The sequence below is a fragment of the Dermacentor albipictus genome, chromosome 3 (genome assembly GCF_038994185.2).
Source record: "Dermacentor albipictus isolate Rhodes 1998 colony chromosome 3, USDA_Dalb.pri_finalv2, whole genome shotgun sequence".
Taxonomy (NCBI): Eukaryota; Metazoa; Arthropoda; class Arachnida; order Ixodida; family Ixodidae; genus Dermacentor; species Dermacentor albipictus.
The window spans coordinates 106,607,478-106,635,326 of record NC_091823.1 but is presented as its reverse complement, the minus strand read 5'-3'; the positions used below and the strand labels follow the sequence as shown (position 1 = coordinate 106,635,326).

Genomic DNA, 27,849 nt, shown 5'->3' with positions numbered 1-27,849 from the left:
TGCGTTACGGACGGTGGAACGGAACCCATGCCGTTGATTATATAGCATCCCGGTGCTCTGGCCATTAAGCCACGATCGCGTATTTGGTTATTGCCTGTTTCGGAATAATATGTCGAAAAGCAACTAACTATTGGAAAAACGAGATAAAACAGTAAGTTTACAAGAAAGTGTCAGCCTTACTAAATTTACTAGTTTTGAATTTTAGCGTTTACTAGTTCAGAATTTTTTAGCCTCTGTCAAGTAGAGGTGTGCGAATAACGATATTGGAGAGCGAATGGAATACAGATCGAATCGAACGTCGAATTGTTTTCGAAAACTTTTCAAATAATAAATAGTTATGACAATTAATACAAAACGGCGGTCACTTCCTAGTAATCTTTAGGTTAGCAAGTTCCTGTCATTCGGTCGTACGCTATGAAGCGCTTTTTATTAAAAGCAAACACGGAAAATTAGGAGCAAGAAAAGTACGGCGCCCTAAGCGACGTAGTGTGCTCTGTTAAGCAAGTTCTCACGTTTCATGTCTATACTGTGCCCACGGGGATGGAAATTGACTGTACTTTCGCTCCAATCTTGTGTTTAATCGGGTGCAGTTGACGGTTCGAAAAATTCGAAAAGTATTCCAAATACATTCGCATCTACGAATAGTGACTATCGAATGGTACATTACTCCATTCGTCATTATAAAATTTCGAATAATGTCACTCCCACACTGTCAAGTGTTCCAGCCTCGACACATACAAACTTCTCTCGTTCCGAAGGCAGCCAGCTCTTTGAAAACTAGGTGCGTGGCGCTCGTGCCGCTTTCTCGTATTCTTTCTCTTTGAAAGCTCGCGTTTTCAGGGCTTGTGTCAAGACCGCACTCACTCAGGGAGCGGCCCACCTTTCCGCACTAATTTTCTTGTAGCAGCTTACGCCAGATAAGTGTACGACATTGCAATGACTTCATGGTTGCCAATGTTATTCAGCTTTTACCATTGATTCGCCGAAGTGCAAACGCCATTGTCGTTTTCACACGTACCATGTGACATATTCATAGATACGTACGATTACATAGCACGTAGTTACAGATGACGTCACAGGCCACGTTTCTCTCACTTACGCTCGTCCACTGCTCGTGTAAAGCCCAGCAATAACGATGTCGTATGCTCGCGTCCACATCCTTCGTAGAAAGCGGGAATTTGCTACCGTGCGATCGTCTTCAACGTGCTCGTCGTCATGCTGTTATCGTCACACATACGTGCGCTCGCCGGCCCACAGGCACAGGCACTCAATTTACACAAACACGTTGGTTCACTTGGCAACAATGCAGGATAGCCAGGTAGCAACAAATGTTTTCCTTCACATAGGTTCCGACGGTGCATGGGATCTGCACAATTTTATTATTTTTTTTTAACGAGAACTGATATCTCTGAGATATCTCTGAGAAGAACTTAAGATGGAGTAAGCCCGAAACTGGGCCCACTGTGTCTCGACCAGAAGCGCAGTGGCACAACCTTGTGGCATTCGTACAGCTAGCGTAGGTAATTTTGACCAGCGACGTTAAGTGAGGAAGTTGTGGCATGCTTCCTTTGCCTTCGTTTGCAAAACACACAACACTTATAGAGTCCGCATACGATACACGATGCCTTCTTTTACAACCTGTTTGTTTGAGACGTCATAGACAGTGTTGACTTCACGTGCGTAGCTACTGAAAGCCCGACGGATTGTGTGGTAAAATTAAAAACTCCGGAATTAATTATCTAAGCTGAAGCTGTCATGAAACTTAGTAGAAAAAGTGGGCGCCGCTGCTGTCGCAATGAGCAACCTTCTGGGGCTTTCTGACGGTTGTACATGAAAGCTTCAGCAGACTTGAATGAAATCTCTCAAGAACCCGGTAGGAGCTAAAAACTGCAAAGGGAAATCCTTGTGGGTATTTACGCTCGCTCTAATCCTAGCGCGCTAAAGGTGGTTCGTTGCCTCACAGCCTTTGCCTGACGTGTAATATAGTAAGTGACGTAACGGTAGGAGAATAAGATGCTTCCTACCATTAACGTCATGTCATTACGGTGGTGCAGTGATGGCTGCCTGTGTTATTGCACTCACAAGCATTTTCGCTCGCAAGCGCTATTTGCTATTGGCGGCCGCTTTCGCTACTGATATGACTGGTGTTGCGATTAGCTGGAATCTCTTCCTACTAAATGTTATAGCGTAACAAAATTATCAAAGGGTAGAGACCGAGTTCACAAGGCTTTTTATTCGTAAATAGTCTTTGTCACTAGCCGGCCGCCGTAGATAATATGTTCAACATTGCCATTGGCTGGCCTCAGTTCTTACGAACATCTTTAGTGCAAGAACGTTTTTGTGAATTATGCCCAGACCCCGAACATAGTCTGCAGCTGAAACCCCGCTGGAGACGAACATTTCTTTAGGTTCGTTTTGGTCCATGGTGAGAGACCGAGTGACCGTTCAAGAGGACGCACTACGTGGTGACTCGTTTGTGATCCGTAGAATAGTTGTTGCCATTAAAATGCCAGAAAATTAGCTTACAAGATATGCTCCGATGCTAGCGCTGCCTAGGTGGCATCAACGCAGCCACATTTGAACACCGCCGCGGTACTATTTTGCCTGTCTATATATATGTCTCTCTATCTAGAATATTGTATTGAATTGAATTTTATATTGAATTGTATTGCAACCTTTTCATTCAATTGCAAACATATGCGGAGCTCAACTGCTTGCGTGTTCTTTGCGTCTTTGCCTTCAACCACGGTTCCATAACAATGTATAACGTTACTTTGCCTGTCTGTCTTTTTATTTCGCTTTATAATTATATGACCACGCGAATACTTCTCTGTTTAACCCCCCCCCCCCTTATGTAATGCCCAATAAGGGATAATAAATGATGATGGTGATGATGATGATGATGATGATGATTTTTCTCACCGCATCCTAGCTCATCGCTGCCGTTCCCACAGTCGTCGTCCGAGTCGCAGTGCCATCGCGCCGGTATGCAGCTGCAGTTGGTTCCTTCTTCGGCGAAGCTCGTGCACGCGAACTGGCCCGGACCGCAGTCGCACATGGTGAGACCTGCGTGGGAAGGCACGAAGACGAACAGAATGTCACGTTCCGTTCACCTGAAAGACGAATGACACTTTAAATAACCAACAGAGCTACGCTCGCGGCAGGATATACGGGGTGCGCGACGTATTTCAAAACACTATGACGACTTCACGAATACCGACGATAGCGTAGACAAGAATCAAAATATCCGTACCATTTTTGCTATTGTTTCCTTTAGAACAAAGTGGTAGGACTGTTGAACAAAATAGCCTTCAGTCTCAATCATTGGCCTACGTCCACGTGTAAGGCGTCCAGGACAGCGCACAGCTTTATCTTCTGTATCAGACTGGAAACTGATGCCGGCGAATAACTAATAGGGGCTGGTAAACTTGAAAGTGAGCACCTAGACATATAGACTGAGAATGTTTTTTTCCATAGTGATTCGACGCCATGGTAGCAAATGCCTGACGCATCCGGTAGTTCTTGTTTATGTGCTCGTTCCATCAAAAGCGTGGCACTATTACGATCTGCCTAAGAAAGAGTTAGACATCATTGCAATATCACTTAATAAAGAACAAAAGAAGAAATAATTCGTAACTTTGCCGAAAGAGAGATTTTGCATCAGCGATAGCTAGGGAAATGTCGCTGCGGTTTAACCGGGAACGGCACTACGAAGAATATATGTGCGAACAGAGAGTAGGGAAAATAAAACGAGAGAAAATGGCAACTAGCATTGCCATAAAATTTCGCGTTGAAGGCAGTGAGGTATCCCAGTAGCAATATTTAGCCCATCGGGCAACACGATTTCAATCTGCAGCATGACAACGCTGTTCTTCCTGCCTGCGGTGGCACCTTAAAAAAACATTGCCCGCATACCATATGAAGTGGAATTCTCATCTTTCGGCACGGAACGCGTCCCTCAAACTTCGAGTATTCTCCGCAAATATCCGCTTCCTTGCGCCTTCTGGGGCCTGCACGTCGATTTAATGAATGCATTAGGGGATAGCGGTATGGAAAGCTTCCGCCACCTTTGAAGCCGGCCATTCGGCGTGGTACTATGCATGAGTAATGCATACGGGCTGCCGTCTCCAGCATATGAAGCGTGGCGCTCCTCGTCGAGGTCTGCATTTCGGTGTGCCTTCGCATGTACCGTACACCGCAGGAATGCAAGCCGCATTCCCGACGCACACGCTGTACTCAGAGTTCCCACGACGTGTCCGGAATGCCTGAGCGCAAAAGTCACCTAACATATGCGTTCTCCATAGTCGGTGCAGGTTGCCACGCAAGGGTAGCGCGCCGGTAAAGTTTGCCTGCGTGGCTGTTACAGATGATGCAAGAGGTACTCATTGCATTCGTGCGCCTTATTGAGCGATGTAAGCTCGAATAATTTCGTGCATTCTTCCGCCAGCATATTATAGTTGAACGTAGTGGAATCGGTTTATTTCGTATACATGCTGCACATATCGCTACGGAATAAGCCCAATATTTCTAGGCAAAGGCGCGCAGCCCAAAGCTGTTCGAGAGATTTTCAACTGCCCGGTCACTACAAAACACACACACACACAAAAAAAACGACACCACGAGGCAAGGTAATGACGGGACGGGCATCGTTTCATCGTCTTTTGTGCTGAGTGACTCTGCAGGCTTGCGAAGTCGCCGACAGTTTCGGGCTCCTAACACTTTTAACTTCTAGCGCTTCGCACAACAGCACGCGTACAGCTGCGAGCAATACATTGGATACAAATTGTGCCCGCGAGAAAAATTCTACGCAGCTTAGATGGGACAGCTGAAATCAATTGGTAGAGTCCGCGCGCGAGTGTAGATTCGACCGTAGCATTGCACATGAGGCAGTGATTCTATTGCGATGACAATGATAGCGACAGTCAAAGCTCGTTCGTAACACCGGCGCCATCATGCTATAACGGCTTGCTGTCCCCGTCAGTTCTATAGCGTGATGCAAAGGTTGCGGAGATGTAGTAGTGTTTGCGATAATGTCGTGTTTGCCATAGAATTCAGCCTTTTTTTCTTTCGTTTCCTACGTTTTGGAAGAAGCTAGAAGGATTCATATGAACAGCTAATTTAGTAATCAAAATAATGCCGAAGTTCACATGGAATTGTAGGCGAACTCATCAACTGTGGTGCAAGAAAGGCTCCTCGGCAAGAAGCGAATGCTTCCGCAACCAGACGTGCCCGTTTCAGCTTTGGTACATATGTTAATGCATATGTTATTGCTTGAAATCGTCCTTGAAAGGACGATCACATTGAGACGCTAAAAAGCATCCACGAGAAGCGTCATGAGTGCAAAATTAACTTGCACCCGTGTGCCAAAACGTGACAGACAATGCATGATACATACTTTTTTAACGCTCTATTATGTAAGTCGACATCGTACGTGCGCTTAACAATGTGGATATCGGAAAAATTAGCGGACAAATTTTGGGTGACTGCGGGGGTTCAACACTAGCTTTGTAGTGACGAGGGGCATGTGTTATTTAGAAATCGTCCAAACGCGCAACTAAAGTGAAGTAAACTGTAACCTAGCTCTATTTAACATTAATTTCTTAATAGTTTCGTTATTTATCCGCATATTATCGAGTGGCATATTAGGTTGCGGCCATTACCATGGTGCTGAAATTCACTTGTTTCTTCATTCACCAAGCGATGAAGATGACTTCCTTTTCATTGACATCAAATGGAGTGTCACTTTGCTATGCAGTGGCAAATGTAGGGGCACGTCCTTCAAGTTCTTGCAGCGTAAAATTGCCAGGAAAGCGGAACATTAGATACAACTAGTTTTAACGATTATTTTCTCATCCAATGCTTCCGATTTCTGTTGTAGCGGACTGGTTTGGGACTAAAAGAATTGCACGTAGAAGAGTGAGAAAACTGACAGGAACTTCGCCTAAGCCGCAGCAGAATCGGTATGACCGCATGCTACTGATTTTATAAGAGTAGGGTTAACGCGCTAGAGAAGGTGTCCAGACCGAAGGAATTTTCGTTTGAAAGCGACAAAATACGAGCCAGTTTGCTAGACAAGTCCGCAAGCCTATTAGTTAATATTTACACTAAGGTGAAAGAGCATCCTAAAGGGTGATTTCTTGTATCTATAACTCACCTCTTACAGTCTTAGAAAACGGTGTTTGTGCGAACTAACATACCAATAAGCATGGGTGATTTTTTAGAATCGCATGCTTTCCCTTAATGTGTGTGTTCAGCGGAAATAGCAGACCATGTTTTACTTTCACCGCGGTGCATTTTATTCTATCACTAACCTAGCCTTTCGCAAGTCTACCTAAGTAATGTTGAGGTAGTTTTCGAGACACAAATGAAGTCGCAGTTTCGCCAAAAAGAGCGAAGCGTCGATTGCGATAGCAAATTAGTCTAAAGCTATACGAAGTAAGAACATAGGTTTATCCACCGCATAAACTTCGAAACATTCGCTTACGAACTGAACTAAAAAAAAAAAGAAACGTGGTCTCAGCGCCCACGAGCAAACATGTACGCATCACACTCGACAAGCGCGGACACTCGCCGTCAAAACGCTGGTGCGAGCGAACGTGGCAGAAGTAGTGAGCGAAGTGATCTTCGTGCTGTCTATCGCTTCAATGAAAGAGCGGCGAGAAAACAGCGCGTACAAAAGTATGAGCCGTCTGTCGATCCCTTTCAAGATAGGACGCGCACGACGGCGCGCGGCCGTGCATAGTACGCACGCACTTAGCGGCGGAATCGAAGCCCCTCCCCCCCCTCCCCCCCGCGATGGCGCCGCACTTTCTTTCATATATAGATCGCGGATAGTAGCAACACTTTGCGCAGTCGATAGCCAGATAAGGAAGGTGGCGCGAGCGTCTGCGATTGGCCCGCTTTCCTTGCTTAGGTTGTGGTGGCTGGTCGAAAATTGTGGCGGCGCATGCAATGGAAGGATAGAACTGCCGCTAAAACAGATCCGCAGCCAAGACGAGTTGCCGGAACGATGTCGTGTATGTGTCGAAAGGTCTCGATGACGTTATACTGCCACGCGAAATTTTATAATACGCAAATAAATCCATGCTTCCCGGCAGCTCTGAGTAGCCAGTGCTACAGCGGCGGGCACACATCTCCTGTGCCTTGCGGAACGAGGTATTCTCCTGTTAATTAGGAAAAAAAAAATCACTTTTGTTCGGCATATTAGTGTGCCTTTAACGCGTACACGTCACTTTGACGTGGTGAGTTTTCCAGGCTTTGTGACAACGCATTGCAGACAGGCGACTTGGGCGCAGCACGAAAACGTTTGACCAACAGCGATGGGTGTTATGATGCATCAAATCTGAAATTGTTAATTTTTTCCCGTTTCGCTTAATCATGGATAATCAGTGTGCAGGTATATCAGATGGGGCGTTTTCATGGTTTTCGTATGTGGCGGGAAAGACAGGCGCAGTGGGGGGTGGCTCAAAAATTTTTTGATCAATCATGGAGGAGTGATCGCAGAATTGAAATAGAAAATTTTGGAACGGCTTTACGTTATAGCACCCCTGTGGTCTCCGCTTCAATACGGGGTACGCCATAAATATGAAGTCACAGGGTGACAACCGTAGCGTACTCTGAGCATATAACGGGCGTGAAAAATTATTTGGCGCAAAACCACTGAAAAATAAACTCTTACGACTTTTCACTTGCTTGAAACGTTGAAGTGCTTGAGCACCCAAACATTCTGTAAAGTGTATGTTGTGCAAAACGTCCTTCTAGCACACAGCACTGAATCGGTGGGTGCACTAAAGGTGTTCTGCCAACTAGAACAGTCAATTTAAAGATTATCAGTAAAAATGAGCGCGATAGAAAAAGTGTTTCAAATGTCCAATCCATCCTCTAGGAGGTTATCTTGCTCAGAGTGTGCCAATCAATCAAGAAATTGAAGCGTGATTGAGAGAGACAGAAAGGGGGCTGGTGTTTGTAGAAACGGAGAAATTTCGACATTATCTTCTGTGTTCGAACCTATTGACCTGCGCTGAGGAAGCGGAAAAGTAGAACAACAGAGGGATACAAGATGATAATGGCAAGTAAGCGTGCGGTGAATGCTGCTACTTAACAGGCAAGCATGCTTAACTCACAGTCTTGAGTTCAGCCCTGTGTTGTGCAGAAATTGTACCGTAGCCACTACTGTTAGCCTGGCACATCTCGCGTGAGGCCAAGCGCCCACGATAAGTCCACCCCAGGGTGATCTGGCGTTAATTGTTGACAACGGAGAGGCTAAAGCGTGTCGTTACTGAGCGCACGCTAGACAGACGCAGGGATTGCACGCTAGTGCGTATGCTTCGTGGTAGTGCACGCAATCTAGGCTGCTCTCACGAGCGAGGAGGTGCACACAGCGCCCTGTGAATGCCACACCGAGGTCGTATTTGATGCACCCAACTTGTGTCGCGCCCGCGACCTTAGGTGGCCTACGAAATGCACATCACCGAAGAACGCCGGTGCCGCGAAAATGTAGGGGGAGGAAAGAGGTGTGATGCACAGAATTTGTCGGTGCGGTAGTTTTGCGCAGTCGGAAACTCAATTTGCAGCTTCATGAAGGCGCTTTGAACGGTTGCTGCCCTGAGTGAGGTATACGTGGAGCTTTTGAGGCACGGTACCCGTCAGAGCGTGCGAATGCTAAAGCTACAGGTTTTGACTCAGCAAGCATTTCTATCGGGACTTCTGCGTTCTGGGTGTTGATGAGGCGTATTCAAGCGGACGTGCCTAGAAATCTGGGGCTGAATTCACAAGGCTTTTCGTTCGTAAGTGCTCTTTTTCATTGGCTGATCGGCTTCGCTAATAATATGTCCCGCATCACTAGTGGCTGGCACGAACGCTTTTACCGTAAGAACGTTTTATGAATACGGGTCCTGTTCTTTTTCTCGCCACTACTAGCGTTTGTGAGTATACACTTGGTCAGATTAGGAGACGCGGTTTTCTTTTAATTATTTTCAATTTACAATCCTTGGTTCAAGCTTCATTTTTCTTTTGTTTGATATTACTTGAAAAGAAAAAAAGAATATACTAAATTTTGTGTTTAATATTCATATGCCGTATTTCTTTCAGTTTGTTTGGCTTTATTTGATGCGCTAATGTTTCATGCACTCCAAGCTTGTTCGTGGAGGCAAACAAACACACAGACAAGGACATACGCCCGGTCGTGCTCCCTAACATCAACATCATCAACACACACACACATACTCTCCCTCTCTCTCTTTCTCAAACATGCTCGAGCGCGCGCGCACGCGCAAACACACACACCCATGCACACTCACACGCACACACAAGCACACACACACCCACACGCGCGTACGCTCACACAGGCACGCACACATACACGCGCACACGCACAGACTCTCACACGCACACATATAGGCACGCATGTACGCACACAAACACGCTCGCACGCGCACGCACGTACACATACACACACCCGCACACAAACACACAGGCACAAACACACACATACTCACGTACACTCCCGAAGGCACACACACTCATACGCGCAACCACACAGGCACACACGCCCCTCCCCCACACACACACTCACACGCACACTAACACGCATACACACAGGCGCGTACACACGCACGCTCACAGGTTACACACAGGCGCGCATACACGGGCACGCGCACACACACGCACAGATACATACACACAAGCACACACAAAACAAGGCGCTGAACTCAGACCTAGCATCTTCCCTGCAGGAAGCGTGGCCTGCAAAAGAAAGGAAGAGAGAGAGGGAGAGTGCGTGGTAAATCACCCGTACGAAAGCTGATAACAGCAGAACGCAATGAAGGAGAAGTCTTGGAGAAAGGAAGACGCGGAGAGTGTAGCCGAGGATGTTATATTATACGAAGATAGCTGCGGTTTATCTGCTGAATTTTACAGAGAACGAAGTGTAGGACCCGAGTGGCACAGAAGACAAAAAAGGATCACGGATTACCGAAGGTGTCGGTAGAAAGAAGAGAAAATACTACACGCAACAGCAGAGCAGTAGAAGGGACGACTGTGGAAAGCGAGACCCCTCCCACAACCCCTGCTCCCCACTGGAATAGGGTCCTGGAGAAACAAAGATCATAAAACACGACAAGGGGTGCCAGCCTATTGATTCCAGCAGTAGAGTTGCGTACGCGGGAAGGAAAACAAAATAAGACTATATACAGTTCTCTTCAAGAGACGTCTTCTACAGAGCACCCGTAGTACTTTCAGCACGTTTGAATTCTCGTACGCCCTTAGTTCGTCCTAGGTGATCCTGAGAAAGTTTCCGTCCTCTCGCATCGAAAATCGCTCCTTATCCTTCCGGTCTGTGCACGAGGAAAGTCCTGAGTTGTGGCTTCGAAGAAGCCTTTGCCGTTCACGAACTGCATGAGCGTGGAGAAGAGACGCCACTCGGCTCGTTATCTCGGTGCAGGCAGTGGGTTCTGGGGGCACCAGGTACTGAAGCCACGGCACACAGCTTATTGTGCTTGCTACGTACTGCCTGTTGACGTATTTATTTCCCGTCTGTCGTGCCTTCTTTTTGCACGATGGACTTTCTTCCCTGTCGCTTTTCCTCAATCTGGCAACTAGATAGTTTTTATTTTTTACACTGCTTTATTTTTCCTCTTAGCGGTTTGCACCCACAATATTTTGTGTTTCTTTTAATAAGGCAGACTCTCCTAAAAATATTTTTGAGAGCTTTAGCTTTTGAACCCAAGGATTCCTTACCGAGAGATAGTCACCGCCATTAGGATCTCCTGCTTTCTTCCTTTCTTTTTTGGATCATCGCTATAGGATAAGAGCCAGAGTTAGAGAGAAAGGACGTATGTATTCGTTTTGTTCCTGGTAAAGTTTTCCTTTGCTATGTTTCGACTAATGAAGAAAGAAAAAAAGGTTATGTGGAAGACTTATCCTTTATATCGGTATTGATAGCAGTCGATGTCCCGGAAAATTTATCTATCTCAGGAACATTCCCTTAGGTTTTTGCAGGACCGTTAAATGTAACTTGAAGTTGAGCCCACACGTGTACTCCAGCGCTCCCCTGCGTCGATGGTGAGCTGCGGCTTGTGCTGTTTTTTGCACAGCGGTATGCTGAGCCCGACGTTGCCTGGTTACCGGTACCGTCATTGGACGTCACCTGCGCAACTACCACTTGGCGTGCCACCTGATATAATAATATGCAACCACAATGCAAATGTCGCACGTATAGACTCTACGCGGCGCGCATCTCACATCGCAAAACAATCGGCACGATACGATGCTAATGATGGCCATGTTCATTTATTGGCATCGCCTTTGAAACGCGGCGGTGGCATATTCACCTAGCCAGCTCGCTTTAATCAGATACACAACACGTATTTTTCTTGCGTCTTTTGTATACACCTGCTTAAATTTCTTTTCGTTACTCAAATCTCCAACTGCCTTGTACGGCTGCCTTCGTATCTACTACGTGGCGTGCCACCTGGTGCAACAATATGCAGCTGCACTGTAAAGTGAGGACGTATCGATGCAATGCGGCGCGCCTGCCACACCGCGTATCTCATTGCGCACTAGGGCGCGTTTATGGAGCATTTTTTCCCCTGCAAGCTATCAGGTGCTGGCGTGAGAGAGAGAGAGAGAGAGAAATGCAAAGGAAAGACAGGGAGGTTAACCAGAGATTATCTCCGGTTGGCTAACCTGTACTGGGGGAAGGGAAAGGGGATGCAATAGGTGAGAAAGAAAGAAGGGCGCTGGCGTGGCTCACTGGTAGAGTAGCTGGCTACCCCGCAGCGGGCCGAGCTTCACTCCCGGCAGGAACTGGGTACTCTCGTCTCATTCCTGGCGATAGCTGCAACGCACACCGGCGGCAGCAGCGTCGGGCACCGTTGCCAACCGAAATGGCTATTGGATTGAGCGCATAACAGCTTAGGCTGTAAGACGTGAGTCCCTATTGGGCTTAGCCTTCCTCCGCGCACCAGCTCAGTGGGAGCTGAGCAGCCCTCTTCCGGTTCTCCTATGTGTTTATTTAAGATTGTTAGATCGCTGTGAAATTCTCCCCGATAAACGCAAGGCACCGTGTAATAGGAGTCGCGATAGAAAAGAAGCTAAGAGCGCGGAAGTATTGAAAAGCTGGCTAGTTGGAATCTGTCCATTCTTGGGCAGTGCAAATACAAACGAATAATGAGAAAGAATACAAGACAAGCGCTGGTGCAAACATCATGCTGTAAACCCCTTTTTTTATTGGTTTGGAATGCTCAGATGTGAAATTTAGCAGGGGCTTCACCAATCTTGGAGCGTACCTCCGACAAATGTGTGCACGTCGAAACCGCCATGTCAAGAGGTGAAACTAAAGTTGTTTTTGGTTGGGAACATCCTACGTGAAATGAAGTCTATGGCCCCGGTCCCTAAATGCTTTGAGACCATTCACCATGCTCGAGTGTGGTTATCGTGGTCTAACAAAAAACAGCGCTTGTCCTGTACTCTTTCGCGCGTTTCTTTTGTACGTGCATTGCCCAAGAATGAACCTAAGACTGATTGCACTACATGCTTCCAGGCAAGGCGGAGGTTGATGGGGCGACAGTGCATTGAGACCTGACCGGCTGTTTTATGCGAAGCATATTACTAGAGCTCAACCCAGCTCCTCAGGCGCGGCGGTGTCGCCTTCAATACCACGTGACACCGTGACGTCACGACAGAGGAGAAACGGGGCTCCAACTCGCGCCGTCGCCTTCAAGGCTGACCACGTGACACCGTGACGTCACGACAGAGGAGAAACGGGGCTCCAACTCGCGCCGTCGCTCGGGGCGTCGCGGCGGTATATAAGCAGCTGCGCTTGCCTCTGCTAGACACTCACGAGGTGAGATGCCTCCTGGAGACAGAGCTGCTCGTTGGAATGAGAAGCGAAGGTTGCGGCGTGCTACAGAGACTGATTTTCTAGGTGGCTTTGGCTCAACTCTTGCAAGATAGGCTGGGTGGGAATCGAACCAGGGTCCCCGGAGTGTGAGACGGAGACGCTACCACTGAGCCACGAGTACGATGCTTCAAAGCGGTACAAAAGCGCCTCTAGTGAATGCGGTGTTGCCTTAGAAACGAGCTGTTTCTAAGGCTCAGGCGTGCGTCGCTTGCTCAGGCGCACATTTCGTTGCCGCGCCGAACACTGCGTTGCTCGACGCTCACCGCGTCCAATGCGGGGCGCGTAGTCACTGCGCCGTAGCCCATTGTCTTACACCCCTTGGCGGGTCGACGGGAACGCTGTCGCGTTCCACTCTTGAAGGCGAAGCAGAGTAACGCATGAGTTGTTTCTTCGTCTAGCCGAACCGAATATAGCCAAGCAACAGCAGTTCACCAGGCTAAACAGTGGTTCAACAACTAAAATAAAGGCTAGTATGTTTCGCATCCTGGGCTTAACCTTAGCTAAGCCACAGCCATTTTTTCTTATACATATATACAAAAACATTTTGGTTCTTTCTTGAAGAAAAACGTAGAATTGTTAATTTCAGATTTTAGTGTTTTTCCGCCTCTGCAGTGCGAAGAATCAGTTCGTGCTCAAATTAGTTTATGACGGTGACATATTCGTATTTTGAGGTTAGATTAAATAAATCTGAAAGAGTCTTCCTCAAATAATGAAGGAAAAAAATTGGATCGTTTCAAAATGTTTCGCGCCATGCTTACGATGCACTTAGGACCTATTGGGAAGCGATTAGCAGAATTTCCACGAAACATTTTTTACGAAGAAAATGCAGCCTTCAGACATGAAGCGCTTTTTTCTTTAATTTATTAATACCTCAAGGGTCCAAAATTGGACATTACATGAGGGGTGGGCATGTAAAAGGCGGGATTGATGATGTGGAAATTAGAAAGATGAGTCGGAACACTCAATGGCAGATCTAAAGCGTGCTGTATCGTGGATGAGTGCAGTTTGTCTGGGAAGGCCATTCCAGTTTCGGGCAGTTAGGACGAAGAATGACTGCAGGAACGTAGTGGTGCGGGCTTGTGGTGGGATTACGGAGTTCGGGTGGCGCTTAGTACGTTTTTCCCACTAATAATATTGCACAACATATTTCTGCGCCTGCTTCTGCCTAGTAACTATATCAATACAGAATCTCCGTATTCATCGAAACGTACGAGATAATAAAATGCCCCACGTTTTCTGCTGAATGAAAAAAAGATAAAAGCACCGCACATTCGGAAACATTGGGGATGAGAGAAGTATGCGGCGGTGATGTGCGGCACATATTTCAGTAAATTTAATGGTTCCTTATAGTGTTCCTGTGCATCACCCCACGTGCGCTCAGTTCTCACTCTCTCCCTCTTTTCCTCTTTCTATTCCTCCTTTCCCTTAGCCCCATTGTAGGGTAGCAAGCCGGGTGCTCGTCTGGTTGACTTCCTTGCCTTTCCGCTCCTTGCTCTCTCTCTCTCTCTCTCTCTATAACGATTTATCAGATCTTGTGTGACAGTGACACATACCCATTCTGAAGGAATGGCTGAGAGCGGCCACACAATCACTCGCACATACCACATTGATAAATGAGTGAAAATGAAGCAAAGAAAAAAAATGAATATAATGCGTCATTCCATTAACACGTCGGTAAGCTTAGTTTAACATATGTGAAGCAACATTATTTGTCCAGGTTTTATGCAGTAACTTATTTTGGTCATGCAGACTAAGATGCGTATATGTAACGTATTGACTTTCCTTTTTGTGTTTGTTTCTATAGCCGGCCAGTTTTTTTATAATTATTTGTTGCTTAAGGGAGAAGTAGTAGCACGTTTCAACCTTGATGCCAACCTCTCCTACGCACACATTAAAAAAAGAAAAAAAGTTTACTTACTCGCACTAGCTTGTCGGTCACCATAGAAATGTTATATAAGCATGTTCACTTACACTAGCATTTGGCGCTTATATAACCTTCATAACTATATCTACAAACATGGCCGCCTTGATACTGCGTGAGCATACAGACATCAGCCAGACAGCTCCGCCAAAGACGATATAGTAGAGCATGAAAGCTGCGCTTCAAAAATGGCCAGAAAGGCGGGGAATTCAACCAGAATACCGTCTGATTGCCCACCATATGCTAGATGAGGGTAACAGGGGAGTAGAACGGCTCATGCGCTCGCAAAAGAACGCGCCTGCATCTTCCTCTCACTGCGTCCCCTTTAGTGGCAAAGCAGGCTTTACAGTACAAAGTAAGTTTTATCCACAACGGCTTAACAGGCTTAAAATTATGATCATCTTAAAGTGATGTAAAGTTACCATACCTTCCACAAGGCTATGTTGACAAAGCATATTTTGTTTTTGAGCAACATCACAAAGATATTTCTGGTAAGGGAACTAATAATTTCAAAGATTACATCATGGATGGTCATGTCACGCAAGGTTAAAATTCGTAAACGGGTTCAAACATAAATATGATTGCACGCCTCACACCACGCACCAAAGAGGACCCAGCCGTTAAGCAAGCACTTTCGAGTCAACGCCATTTCCATTGTGCAGTAGATGTAGTTTAAACTGAAATAACGGTAAAGTGGGGCGAATGATGCCAGCCAGGTTGTCACGGTGGGTGATTGAATGGACCGACTGAGAATATATATATATATATATATATATATATATATATATATATATATATATATATATATATATATATATATATATAGAGAGAGAGAGAGAGAGAGAGAGCTATTGGTAGCTAACAGTTGCGCGGTACCAAAAACGTTGTGCGAACGGCGGAACCAACAAAAAAGATGACAACACACATGTGGCCCGGGTAAAAACGACACATTTGTTTGCCGTCAATGACAATAAATTCAATTCAGAGTGCTTACGTGCCAGAATCCCAATGTGATTATTAGGCACACCTTTGTGGGAAGGGAGGGGGGGGGGGGAGGGGCTAGCGATTAGTTTTCAGCGCCTGATATTATTTAACTCGCACGCAAACCTAAGTACTCGAGCTCTTTTACTGTTCCCTCTGCATCGGAATGCGGTCGCCGCGGTCTGGAACGAACCCGCGACCTCTATCTCAGCAGAGCAACGCCACAGACACTGATATACAGCGGCTGATGTCGAATATGACATCACGGCAAACTCGAGCTGCATGGCGACGGAATTAACAATGGTGACGGGATGATGAGACGTTGTTTTCGACATTTTTAGGCAAGGAACATTGGATATTATGAACGCGACGGCGATACCAGCGATAGATGCTGCAAAACACCGCCTGACTATGCATCAGCAGCTGCGAATATATTACAGGTTTGGATATCAGTTATTAACAGGGAGAGCGAGTGGTACTGTGTAGTTAAGGAAGAGTTAGAACGAATTCTTGGGCGGCAATACGAAACAGTGCGGAGTGCTTCGCAGAGGCTGCACGGAAGACAAAAGGAAACTTTCACATACCGATAGGAGACGTACGCTAATATCATGCCTGCCAAGCCGGACAATGTTTCCTTGTGTTTGCGAATTTGGGACGTGTTTTAAAATTTTACTAATCATGTGTCATGTTTTCCGAAAAATTTATTCTTTTTGTGAAGATGTATCGCACGCCGGTGTTCGTACCTTTCGTTGCCAGTCTTTTAATGCATGTCTTTTAATGCATGCAGTCTTTTAATGCAGTCTTTTAATGGTGGAATATAGCAAGAGTGATACTTGCTTCGATAAATTTTATACTTATAAGTTATTAGAGTAGGTGAAATTGGCAACCGCCAAGGTGTTTCAAATGTCACTGTGATCTTGAAACAATTTGTTGATTGTCAGCATTTGCTGTTTCAATGTTTACTATTAGAATTTGCTGCTGCTCAGTGGGCTGCCTCTGACGTTGGGTCTTTGTTACTCTACTGCGTATTTATGTATCACTGAAACAATTTCCGCTCAGAGCAAGCTTAAAAGAAATCATGCCTTCGCCCCTCTTCCTCCCTACTCCCCCCGCTGCCCTGCGGAATTTTATGAACTCTAAAGCTCACAGGTTGGCTGGTAGGTAATTTCCATAGGACGCCTGGCGACCACTTGTAAGAGCTGGAATACCTACGAGTGGGTCGAGATTGCACAATCTCTAGGAGTTCAATTTCTCCATAACAAACCTCTATTTTTATTTTTAACGCTCTCTATATTTAATCGACTGAACCTTAGATGAAAGCGTGTCTCGGTAAAAGAAACAAAATGACCAGAGGCTTGTCTGCACAAACTAAACAGAGTGCCAGAAACAAATGCGAAGAGGGAAGTCGGCCTCAGGTTCTACCTGTACAGCGGCATTCGAGACAGTGTGCAGCTACGGTCGGTGCCGGCGGAGCAGACAAATTTTAGTAGAGGGTTATGAGCTCTTCCTGTTACATACTCGGCGTTTGCACCTTGTACGTACTATGCTTCTTCATTTCATGATCTAAGTTCACAAAATAGCCTGGTTTACCACAATTGTTGTTTAATACTCTACTATCAACATGTAATTCAGCGCATAAGTGCTGCAAGTAGGCTCTTGACGGCTCATCAATGCCATTACTTCGATGGTCCGCGGAAATGTGCTGGTGCTGGGTCTCAACGGCGACGCAGAACGTACTTAAGACAGGGGAGCACGTGTTTCTTGTTCGCCGAAGAAGTGACGTCATGAGAAACGTGGGAGTGGGGTTTCTACGGGTTGGGTGACTTTCTGTGCGTCTCGGCCTTGGAGTATGCACACTGTGCATGATGTGCACCTTTATCTTTGTCGCAATACACATGCTTCCATAAGATAATCGGCGCAGCGCTGCTCACGTTCTTGCTTTACTTTGTTTTGCTTTGATTGGGACCTTTGGTTTACTTTCTTTAATATTGCCACGAGACAGTGAAGAGGCTGGTACTGTTGGTCGGATGACGACGACAGCGGCGAAGGGGCCCGAGGCATGCGAGAATCTTCGAAATCATTCTAATACCTGCCCCCCAAAAAAGAATACAAGTTTGCTGTTTATATATACTGACAAAAAATATTTCTGTATCTGCCACGTAAATCTATTGTTTTATTTAACATGAACATTACACTTCAATACCGATTTAATTTTACGTTTAGGTTTGTCTCTCTCCCCTTTCCTATAACTTTTAACCTTTAACTAACCCCCAGTTTCTTGGCCAATCCCCCTTGCGGGTAAGCGCCACACTTGAGGAAAAAACAAACAAACCTTTAATGCTTTCAATCCGTCGACGCTGCTTGTGGCTGTTGTAACCTTGTTTCGAGTAACAATTTGTAAATACACGCTATTTCTGCAGCATCTTTTTTTTTGCTGCCGATGCGGAGTAAGCCTGCCACGCGTGCTCGCTCCGTAAACCAAGCACAGTACTCTAAAGCGCTCGCCGTCTTGGTTGCTCCGCTATGAACAACGAAGCGACGACGGCGCAGCAGCCACAGGCTCCTGTGATTCTTTTGCATCCGCAAGACCCAGGAACCTTTCCTAGCATGGATGGCTTGCATTTCGAAGACTGGATCGACAAGTACCAGCGCGTCAGCGACCTCTATAAGGTGGGACTCCATGTTGATGTTATCCAATGCCATATTATTTCTGAAACGGATGGCACGCGTGTAGTACCAGATACATAAAGGGGATCTGACAAAATGGGATGCTGGCAAGGCGAAGCTTTGTGAGTTTTTCGACGGGCCATGTGGTCTTCAGCAGGCCGCTAGAGGGGAGCTGGGATCCCCCGTCCAGACGACCACTGAATCCTACATTTCTTAAGTCCAGGATGTGCTGAAGCCTTTGACGAAAAGCTGACCAGAAAATGACCGAATCTGACATTTCGCACATTTTGAAAGGGATAGCCAACGACGCGTTTAATCTACTTGTCTTAAAGTACTGTACGTCAGCTCATGCCATAGTGAAGGAATGTCAATGCTTTAGAGAAGCTTAGAGTGGCCGCATCCCCCACTAGCTCCTTTGGCTGGGAAACACCGTCGTCGCATCATCATGCGGGGACCCACCAATGTCTGCGCAGTCTACAGCGTCGACAGATCTAACTCGCATTGTCAGTCGCAGACTAGAAGCAATAGCTGCTACGGCCATTCTTCCAGACAATAAGTCAGACAACCTGCCCACCATTTCGCTCATACAAGCAGTCGTCCACCAGGAGTTCGCGAACCTGGGTTAATCATCCACCGTCTGTTCTGTTTGTGCAACCGAACGTACTCGTGCCAATGCCACCGAGAATTAGGTTTAGCCACCGCGCTACAGAAAGCCGGCTGATTGGAGGATGGCCACCTGGGTTCTATTTAGAGTAATTGTGACCACCTGGGGTTCTTTAAGGTGCACCTAAGTCTAAGTACACGGGTCAAAACGCATTCTCTTTCTACTTCACAGACGGAGACACAACGTAAATGAAGCAGCAGGTTGATAGCCATAGCCTACTGTGACCATATGGTGTGTTCGAAGAATGACTTTGTGCATCTAGCTGCGCAACATACACCTATGGCTTTTTGCTTGCTCAAATTGTTGAAGCGCCCGAGCACCCTTAATTTCTGTGAGATGTATGTTTCTCACAAAAGACAGTTTCAGCACCGTGAAATTATTGAAAGGGCGCTTTAACGGTGTTATGCTGACAAATGCATCCATTTTAATATTTCTAATAGAAAGTAAGGATTCACGAAGGGTGTTTCAACATCCAATCGATCCCGGATGGCGTAATTTTTCTGCGTGTGATGAGAAACAATAAAACGCAAGACTAGGGAGACCATGTCCCGTAATTGCGGAAGCATGTCAAGATTTACCATGGGAAACAAACAAAAAGGACAGTATTCTTAAACGTTTTTTTTTTAATTCACGAAGGACCCTTGTAGAGGAATAGCGGAGTTACACTTAGCGATAATAGAGCATTAAAAGAAGGTACGCCATGAAATGGCACTCTGTACCAGTGACGATGATTTTAAAGTATACCTCTCAATTTTTTTCTCTATTTCTATATTGAAATAAACGAGGATCGAGCAAGGAATTCTAAAGTTTTCGCTAACTGCAACCCCTCCAGTAGACCAGCTCTAACGGCGATGCGAATAGAGGCGCTAATGGATGGTTTTCTGCACCATGGACAAGCTCGCGCGGACGGCTGTCCTGTAATACCGCCACAAGCCGCCTAGCCAACGAAAATTGCTGCAGGCGCTTCGAGAACATATATATATATATATATATATATATATATATATATATATATATATATATATATATATATATATATATATATATATATATATATATATATATATATATATATATATCTTGAGCTACGTGAAGTAAAAGAAAGGATGTACTGCCTTTGAAAGATGCGAAAGCCTCAACAGAAAATCACTGTCGAACCAGAGGAGCAGAACGCTATCTTCCTGGCCAACTGCTGGAGACAGGGAGGCCATTAACGGCACTACGTTTACGACGACTGACTAGTTTCGTTCGGATACCTCGCAGACAGTGCTGCGTGAAAGAATAAACCAAGCCACGGAACCAGGGAGGCAGTCTATCCTTTAAAACGTAGCCAGAAAGTTAATAACCTACAGGAAAAGTGTTCTCGTCATGCCTTTATCGTTCTTATTTTAAAGGCGGGCAGGGGGGGGGGATGAAGCAGCCGTAACTATAAACCATGTTTTGTGGTTTGTGTTCGCGAATTGGCGGCGCTTTCAAATATGAAAGCAAGCGTTGGCAACATTTTTTTTTCTTTTTTGTTTCCTTTAACGGCTGCTGCTGCTGCTGTTTCAGTCTATTCTGGGCAAACCGTGCAGATGTATTGCAGCCCCCACGTATACATTCGGTAGCACTTGCGTCAGCAGTGAAAATGAGCGATCGTTATGCAACGCCGTAGCGAAAATGAAGTCATGATATGCTAATTCTGAGAGAGCATTGCCATACGTTATGCTGCAGCAAGGCCCAGTGTTATTGCAGCAAGCCCCCCCCCCCCCCCCCCCCCCCTCTCAGTACTTGCTATCTGAATATATAACACTCTCGAATAGCCTTGTGGTAGTGGAAGGTGTTATTATCGAGCGAGCGTGATTGTAAGTAGCGAAAATTTGTCTACAGCAACTGAGCTCACTGAAAAAACTTGTTCGGCGAATCGAAAGGCGTGCGTACAGCTTACATTTCACAAGTGGCGGCCATTTTTGGTCAAGAAACTATTCTGTCTCTCTTAGAACGGCCTACAGCGTTTCTGAAAGCTGGCAAGCAGAAGTTGATCTGACGAAAGATGACAAAGCAATTTTCGATGTGGAAGTAATTGAGAGGACCAGGGTGATTTTTGACCGATATTACACCCGTTTCGCCTGAATAAAGTGGAAATATTGTTCGCCAATAAAATATTTTTCGCTCTCATTTTTAATATACATTACTAAATTGATAATGTTTTTGTTACATACTGAATAAGAGCCCTAGCTGTATCACTGCTTGGTCTTGCCAACCGAAAAGTGCCGATTGTATATTATATTTTCCCACTTTATCGTGTAAAATGTTTTGCACACATAGTAATTATTGGGTGAACAAATTAGTTCAAGGAGCAGCGCCCTATGGCAGACGCTTTAGCCGGAAAAAACTGCACGCACCCACCCACACACACACATACAAACTCACACGCACACACGCACGCACACGCACACAGAAACAGAGCTCACTGCAGTCGCAGCGGGATGTAGGCGTAGTTAGTATCTCCTTTCATTTTCGTCAATCTTGACCCAGATATATTAAGCTCAGAAACAGGCCGTACATCAACTTGCAGGGACGTCGCAGGGGACCGGAGCGAGCGATTTATAACGCAATCTCCGTGATGGGAGTGAGACACTGTGGCCAGAACGACAATCGCTGTCGTTTGCCTTGGACCCCGATTCTTCCGCTGCTCTCTGAAAGCATTTTCTTTACTTCTACTTCAAGTCAGTCTTGGAGATTCCTAGGCCGAACAGCATTCTGGTGAATGGGTTCTTATTCTTTGGAAGCGAGTTTTCCGGGTTTCAGAGAAAAATGCATAAATTGTAAGTGTAAGGCCTATATAGAAGCTTTGGCAACGAACATGTCTTGAAAATGGTTTGTGTGTGCATTTCTCGGTATGGTACATATCCTAGTGGAGTGCTCGCATTGGTCTGTCTCTTGGGCCTTTCGTTTCCGCCCTAGTGCTTCCTTTCGGGTCATTCATGTCTATGGCATCAATGAACTCGAAGAGCTTTATTCAACAACACAACACTATTTGTCCGTATTGTTCTGCATACAAGGCAGCAAACTCGTGCTGTTTTAAGCTGCAGTGAACGAGAGCGACGTGGTAGAAGTTCTCCCGCTCCGCGCAGCCAAAATGGGACACTCGCTTTGAAAACGCTTCATCCCTTTCACTATTTCCTTCCCCTTTTCTCTTCGTGACGCTTCCATACTCTGGACAGATTGTTGACAGTGGCTGAACAAGGAATGTCTCTAGAGCCAACATTTCGACAAGATGACTTCTCTTCGTCCTGTCAGCAACTGCTTTTTTAGCAGCATTTATGTACACGTGCCTCCCCGTGATCAATTGGGGAGGAGCAGGAGAATAAGCTGGTGGGTAGGGATAAGGAAATACATCTGTCTCATTCGTAATCAATAGAGCATTTTCATCACCATCGTCATCACAACCACCACAACCATTATAATCATTATCATGATCATCATCGAATACTTTGCATACATATACGGACAAAAAATCACAGTGTTATTGCTTGCCACTTGCAGCACTATTACGGCACTACTATGCAATTAAATATCAAGCTTAACACGTCAAATTATTTGCCTTACAGAGAAGAACAAGACCAGCGTACAGTAGCCAAAGATGACTGGTTGCGCCAGTGAGTTTGACTGCGTTAACACAGATGCTAAATCTGTTGAAGCGCTGCAAAAGACAGAGGGAATAGGAAGAGGATGTTTTTGAACCGGTTAATCTCTTTGTCATCCGCGTCAAATTTTTCTGTGTCCACTAATTCCCCCCATGAAAAATTAGGTGCCACATATAAAACATTTTTTTTTGTCCATAAGACGTGCTTCTCTTTACTGACAGTTTTGTTTCCTTTCGCGAACCCTAGCATATGGTGTACAGACTCCTTGGATAACACGAGTCCACATGATTACGCAAGCGACGAAACGAGAAAATATCTGGTGCAGACAAGCCTTTTCCTTTTTCTGTAGGACGTTCCTTTGCACGTCGCTTCTGATGGATGCGGCTCTTTCAAACGGCCCAGAACGCATTAAACGCGTATTTATGTCCCATCATCAAGTCATCTTGCTATGCAGCTTAATGAACAGCAACCCGCACGGCCACTTATACGGCCATATTCGCGTCGCATATTGATCTCACTTTGCTATTTTATGCCATCTGTGGTTATATTCAAAGGCATCTTCACTTTTGTCTATTGATGAGGTTTTTCTTTCTTTCTTGTTCGAAGAGATAAGCGATGCTATCCATCACTTGGCACGGTTTTCTGCGTTTATTCGAAGCAGACATATCGATCATGCTTTAGTAGGAGCTCTGCAGCATATGAAGCTAGCTGCATAGCTTTGCCGTGCGGGCAGACAAATTTTCCTTTACTTTAGTCGCACGCAAACCTATTTGTTGCGCTCAAGTTTCGTTAGTTTCGATCTCCAACGGTTGACATTAACTCAAAGCGCACAAGTGAAAATGCTTATGGAGTAGAGGTTGGATCATGAAAGGAGAATGAATGTGCGAGTTTTGCAGAAAAATAAAATAAATTAAGATAGATCCTCTATGCCCTGTTATAGATATTGCATTACGAAAAGCTTCAAGTGCCAAATTTTGTTACCATTTCGTGTATGTTCAACAGAAACGCCTACCGATCGGGTCATAGAAAATTGTAGGGTGCTTATTTGATGAGCTTGTTATATACGGACGCAAGTGTTACCTGCAGTAGCGGGATTTTTCAGGCATTGCAGTTCAGATTACGTGATTACGCCAGAAAGCGTTGAGTCAAAAAGTGCCTGCACCAAACTGCGTATGAAGTAATATGAAGTTTGAAAGTTCGAAAATTTATTTAACACAAATAACGTATAATATTGCAAAGTACGCACTTTTGGGACCCAGCACGTTAGTTAAAGGATCCCTCAGTGCAGCAAACGTTCAAACACTCGTGAAATGTTGGAGACGTCACCGAAATTGTAATGGGGGAACACTAGCAATTTCGCCTGAAGTAATGCTAGTAGCGGAATCTGTCCATGCAGTAACAAGTAGCCTTAACGGCGCACTTGTTTAACCGCAGTCCACTGCGTGCGAAATGATAGAAGAAATTCCGCCTAGTAGTGTAATCATTGACAGAGGAACCAGAGCCAATATTTCTCATCGTGGTTAGACGCGCGTGGTCAATGACACTTGCCGGCCGCGTAATAATAATAGCTCAGATAAGGACGCTAAAGAAGGCAGCCACAGGCCTCTATACATGCGTTTATCATAAAAAATTATGGGATATTACGTGCCAAAACCACTTTCTGATTATGAGGCACGCCGTAGTGGAGGACTCCGGAAATTTGGACCACCTAGGATTCTTTAACGTGCACCCAAATCTAAGCACACGGGTGTTTTCGCATTTCACCCCCATGGAAATGCGGCCGCCGTGGCCGGGATTCGATCCCGCGACCTCGTGCTCAGCAGCCCAACACCATAGCCACTGAGCGACCACGGCGGGTATGCGTTTATCATCACCACTGTCATGCAAAGAAAGAAATATTGAAAAAGCGACGACGCCCCCACGGAAGGGCTCTCTTGCCGGCTATTCTGAGCCATAAAAGGCACCGCGTTAAAACGCGTTTTGACGCACGCGCGACTGCAGTCTCGACGCCGCATGGCCGTACCAACTAAATCTACGACGTCGGCCTCCGCAAAAGCCGATAAGTGGATTACCGAGTCGCGTCCGCACCCGCGGAAGAGCACACAACGGCGTCCTTTCCTCCATGCAGGCCCGGATGTAAATTGGATGCGACGTAACATACGAGCTCAAGCTTCTCACTCGACTTCGGAGAGCATGCGCCGCGTAATTCACTCGTTTCTCTCGCTTACTTATTTACTTGCATTTGCTGCTGGCTCATGTGTTGTTCTTTTTTTGCTTTTCGAGAATCAGGGACAATCTTATGAACTCTTGTCCAGCGCCTAATTCGTATGAACTCTCTGCCAGTGTTTTCTCGCGTGTTGCTTGTTTTCTTTGCGGAGGCTTTATAATGTGCGCTCAGAGCGCATCGTCCATCAGAGATGCTCCATTACGACTGTGCGGCTTTTGTTCGCCCTTTCAACAAACTCCCAGAAAAGGAAGTTCGCTCTACGTTGCGAAACCGCGTGCGCTCAGCGAATTGCCGTTCCATTGCATATTATGAACGCGGAAGGGGGAAGCTTAAACTTCGTTTTGTTCGTGTATTCGTCAGCACACTGAATGAGGGGGCAGTTGACGGTGCAAAAGTTATTGAATATTCTCAATCTTCAATGTTCGCTATGTCCATGTACTATGTTAAGCACTGCGTTGAAAGGACAAGAACTTTTCGGCAGTGGAGACAGCAGTTGATGAACAACATGGTGTAGAAAATGCGCTGTTGAAATTGAAAAACCGAGCCCAGTATAAAGCAAAAGAGCGATAAAGATGTTCACATAGGTTGTAAGATATATCCAATCCACTGATTGGCTACATCTTACGAGTGGGAGCTAGACCAGAAGAGAGTGACAAAATGAAAAAAAAAAGAACTAGCAGGAAGAGTGTTATGGTCAACTGCAAAATGAGTTGTCATACCATTATTTCGTTTTCTCGTAGTTGTTTTTTTCTCTCGACCTGAGATGCCGATAACAACTTTCAGAGCCTTTTATACCTGGCTACGTAAAAGAAAAAAAAAAGAAAACATTGTTAATGGAGTAAATGGTACGAACGAGTGTGACAGAAATTGACAGTGTTTCATGATGTCCGCAACTTGACACCAGCTACTTCCTTTCGGACAGCCTTGACCTGTTCCTAATTTGAAAATATTTGCCCTTCCGTTTTCCTTCTCCTCATGCTGCCCTGAATATTCGGTGCATCATTCCTGCAAGCAGCGTTGGTTTTATTATCATCTTGATCAAAGGAGATAATCAGGCGGCAGGCGCGACAAGTATGTCAGCTAACTCTTTAACTTCAGTATCGAAGTCTCAGCGCGATTGGTAAAGTCTTTCAACAATCCCTGTTTTGGACACCTGTAGAATGCATGGGTTATACCGATACTAGGAATATTTGGCGGATATGTCTGTCTATCTCTATGCGAAGCTGGAGTGACGAAGTGTCTAGAGGGATGTTAGGATATCGACCTACCTCACTAGCATATTGGTTTTTGAACTTTCGGCAATGACTATAAGTATAATGGCATTATTATTTGGTGGTTTTACCATACAGCCATGCTAAATAGGGCGCCATGAAAGCCAGCGATTTATCTCTCAGCAACACCCCAAGCGAAAAGTAGGGTGTGCCAAAAGTCGTAGTTGCAGATTGATAGAGATAGCAAAGTATTTAAAAATACACGAAGTCGGGTTCGTAGTTTTCTCGGCCGTACAAATTGAAATGAACATTTGCTTAATTTTTAATTTACCAAGTATGGTATCACTTACGCAATGCCAAATATAAACTGATCTTACTCGATGACCGCAAAAACTCGCTATTGCAAAGCTGGTGTATTTACAGCACCGGTCGCAAGTAGCAAGCCCTTCGAGTTGTCTCCCGCTTAACTGCTCATGAGAAAAGAGGTTAAGCAACCTCTAACGCTTGCCACTTGGGACGACAGCCCGCATGAAGCCACCAGCAATCTCGGCTCGCCCTTAGCGTTTGTACCCACCGCAGATTGCCTTCAAGATAAGGGGCTTGGATCGCGTAGCCATGCACAGCCACGAGGGACGTGAGCATGCAGCCACGCATGCTCGCTGGCGTACTCGCTTGGCGTACTCTGGCGTACTCGCTTGTCATCCCCTTAAGCCTGCTACATGATTTCCGATTTGACGCACATACTAAGCCCGTATACCAACATTACCAATTAAGTGCTCCAATAGGAGGTAGCGTGTACAGCAGTAAACTTCAATTTTTACGCCTAAATAGACGCAAGGTGACTCATCTAACCTGCACTTCTGATGTCCAGCGTGGCGCTTCAGCTTTAGAACACCGCTTTAGAGATGACTTTAGCTTTAGAGATGACTTTGTAAATCACTTCAGTTCTTTCCGTGGACCGCTATTACAGCGATGATTGAGTGCAAATTTCGTACGCGCAAGCCCTTTGATAAATTCATGCACCGCATTTCATGCACCGTTTGAACTACTGCGTTTATGTATCATTTTCACATCCGCTTTTACGTGTCCTTGTAAATTTCAGTCAGAGCTGGTGCTTACTGCGCCGGTCTCTCGGAACTCTCAAGAGGTCTGCGACATCATTTCGCCTATAGGCAACTCCAACTCGATGCTAGAAATAAACCTTGGTTCGAATTTATTTGAACTTGGCCGTATAGCTTGCTTGTGTGGCATACTTGATGGTTACGAGCTTCCTTAACTGCCAGACCTGGTGAGTGCTTGTAATCGCTCCTAATGACACACATATTTGAATATACACGAGGAGGGATAGAAAGAGACGAATAAAAAGGCCCATTGTATTAGATATGAAGCCAACAAGGATGGAGACTTTGGTTAGTTGGTTATTCATTATTAAGACCATGTGCAGCGCGGACTGTAATTGAAAGAACATGTGATTAGAGTATTTAATTGACAGCACTAAAGCTTGGATATCAGGAAAGGGAAGGGACAAAGAGAAGGAACGATGAGAAGGAACAAAGAATACAGAAGGTTTCACTTTTGTACTGTTAGCTAAAGTAAGTCCAACCAACTTAGCCCAAACCTACACCTTGTGATGGGTATGTTAAGCAGC

General features: G+C 45.6%; 1 protein-coding gene across 1 annotated transcript in view; it reads right to left on the bottom strand.

The window, feature by feature from the left end:
- Window positions 1-27,849, bottom strand: part of LOC135904890 (low-density lipoprotein receptor-related protein 4-like) — a 216,091-nt gene that overhangs the window by 109,926 nt on the left and 78,316 nt on the right. The window contains exon 2 of the mRNA XM_070535911.1: window positions 2,923-3,066. Coding sequence (XP_070392012.1) covers window positions 2,923-3,066 — 144 coding nt within the window. The remainder of the gene's footprint in view (window positions 1-2,922; window positions 3,067-27,849) is intronic.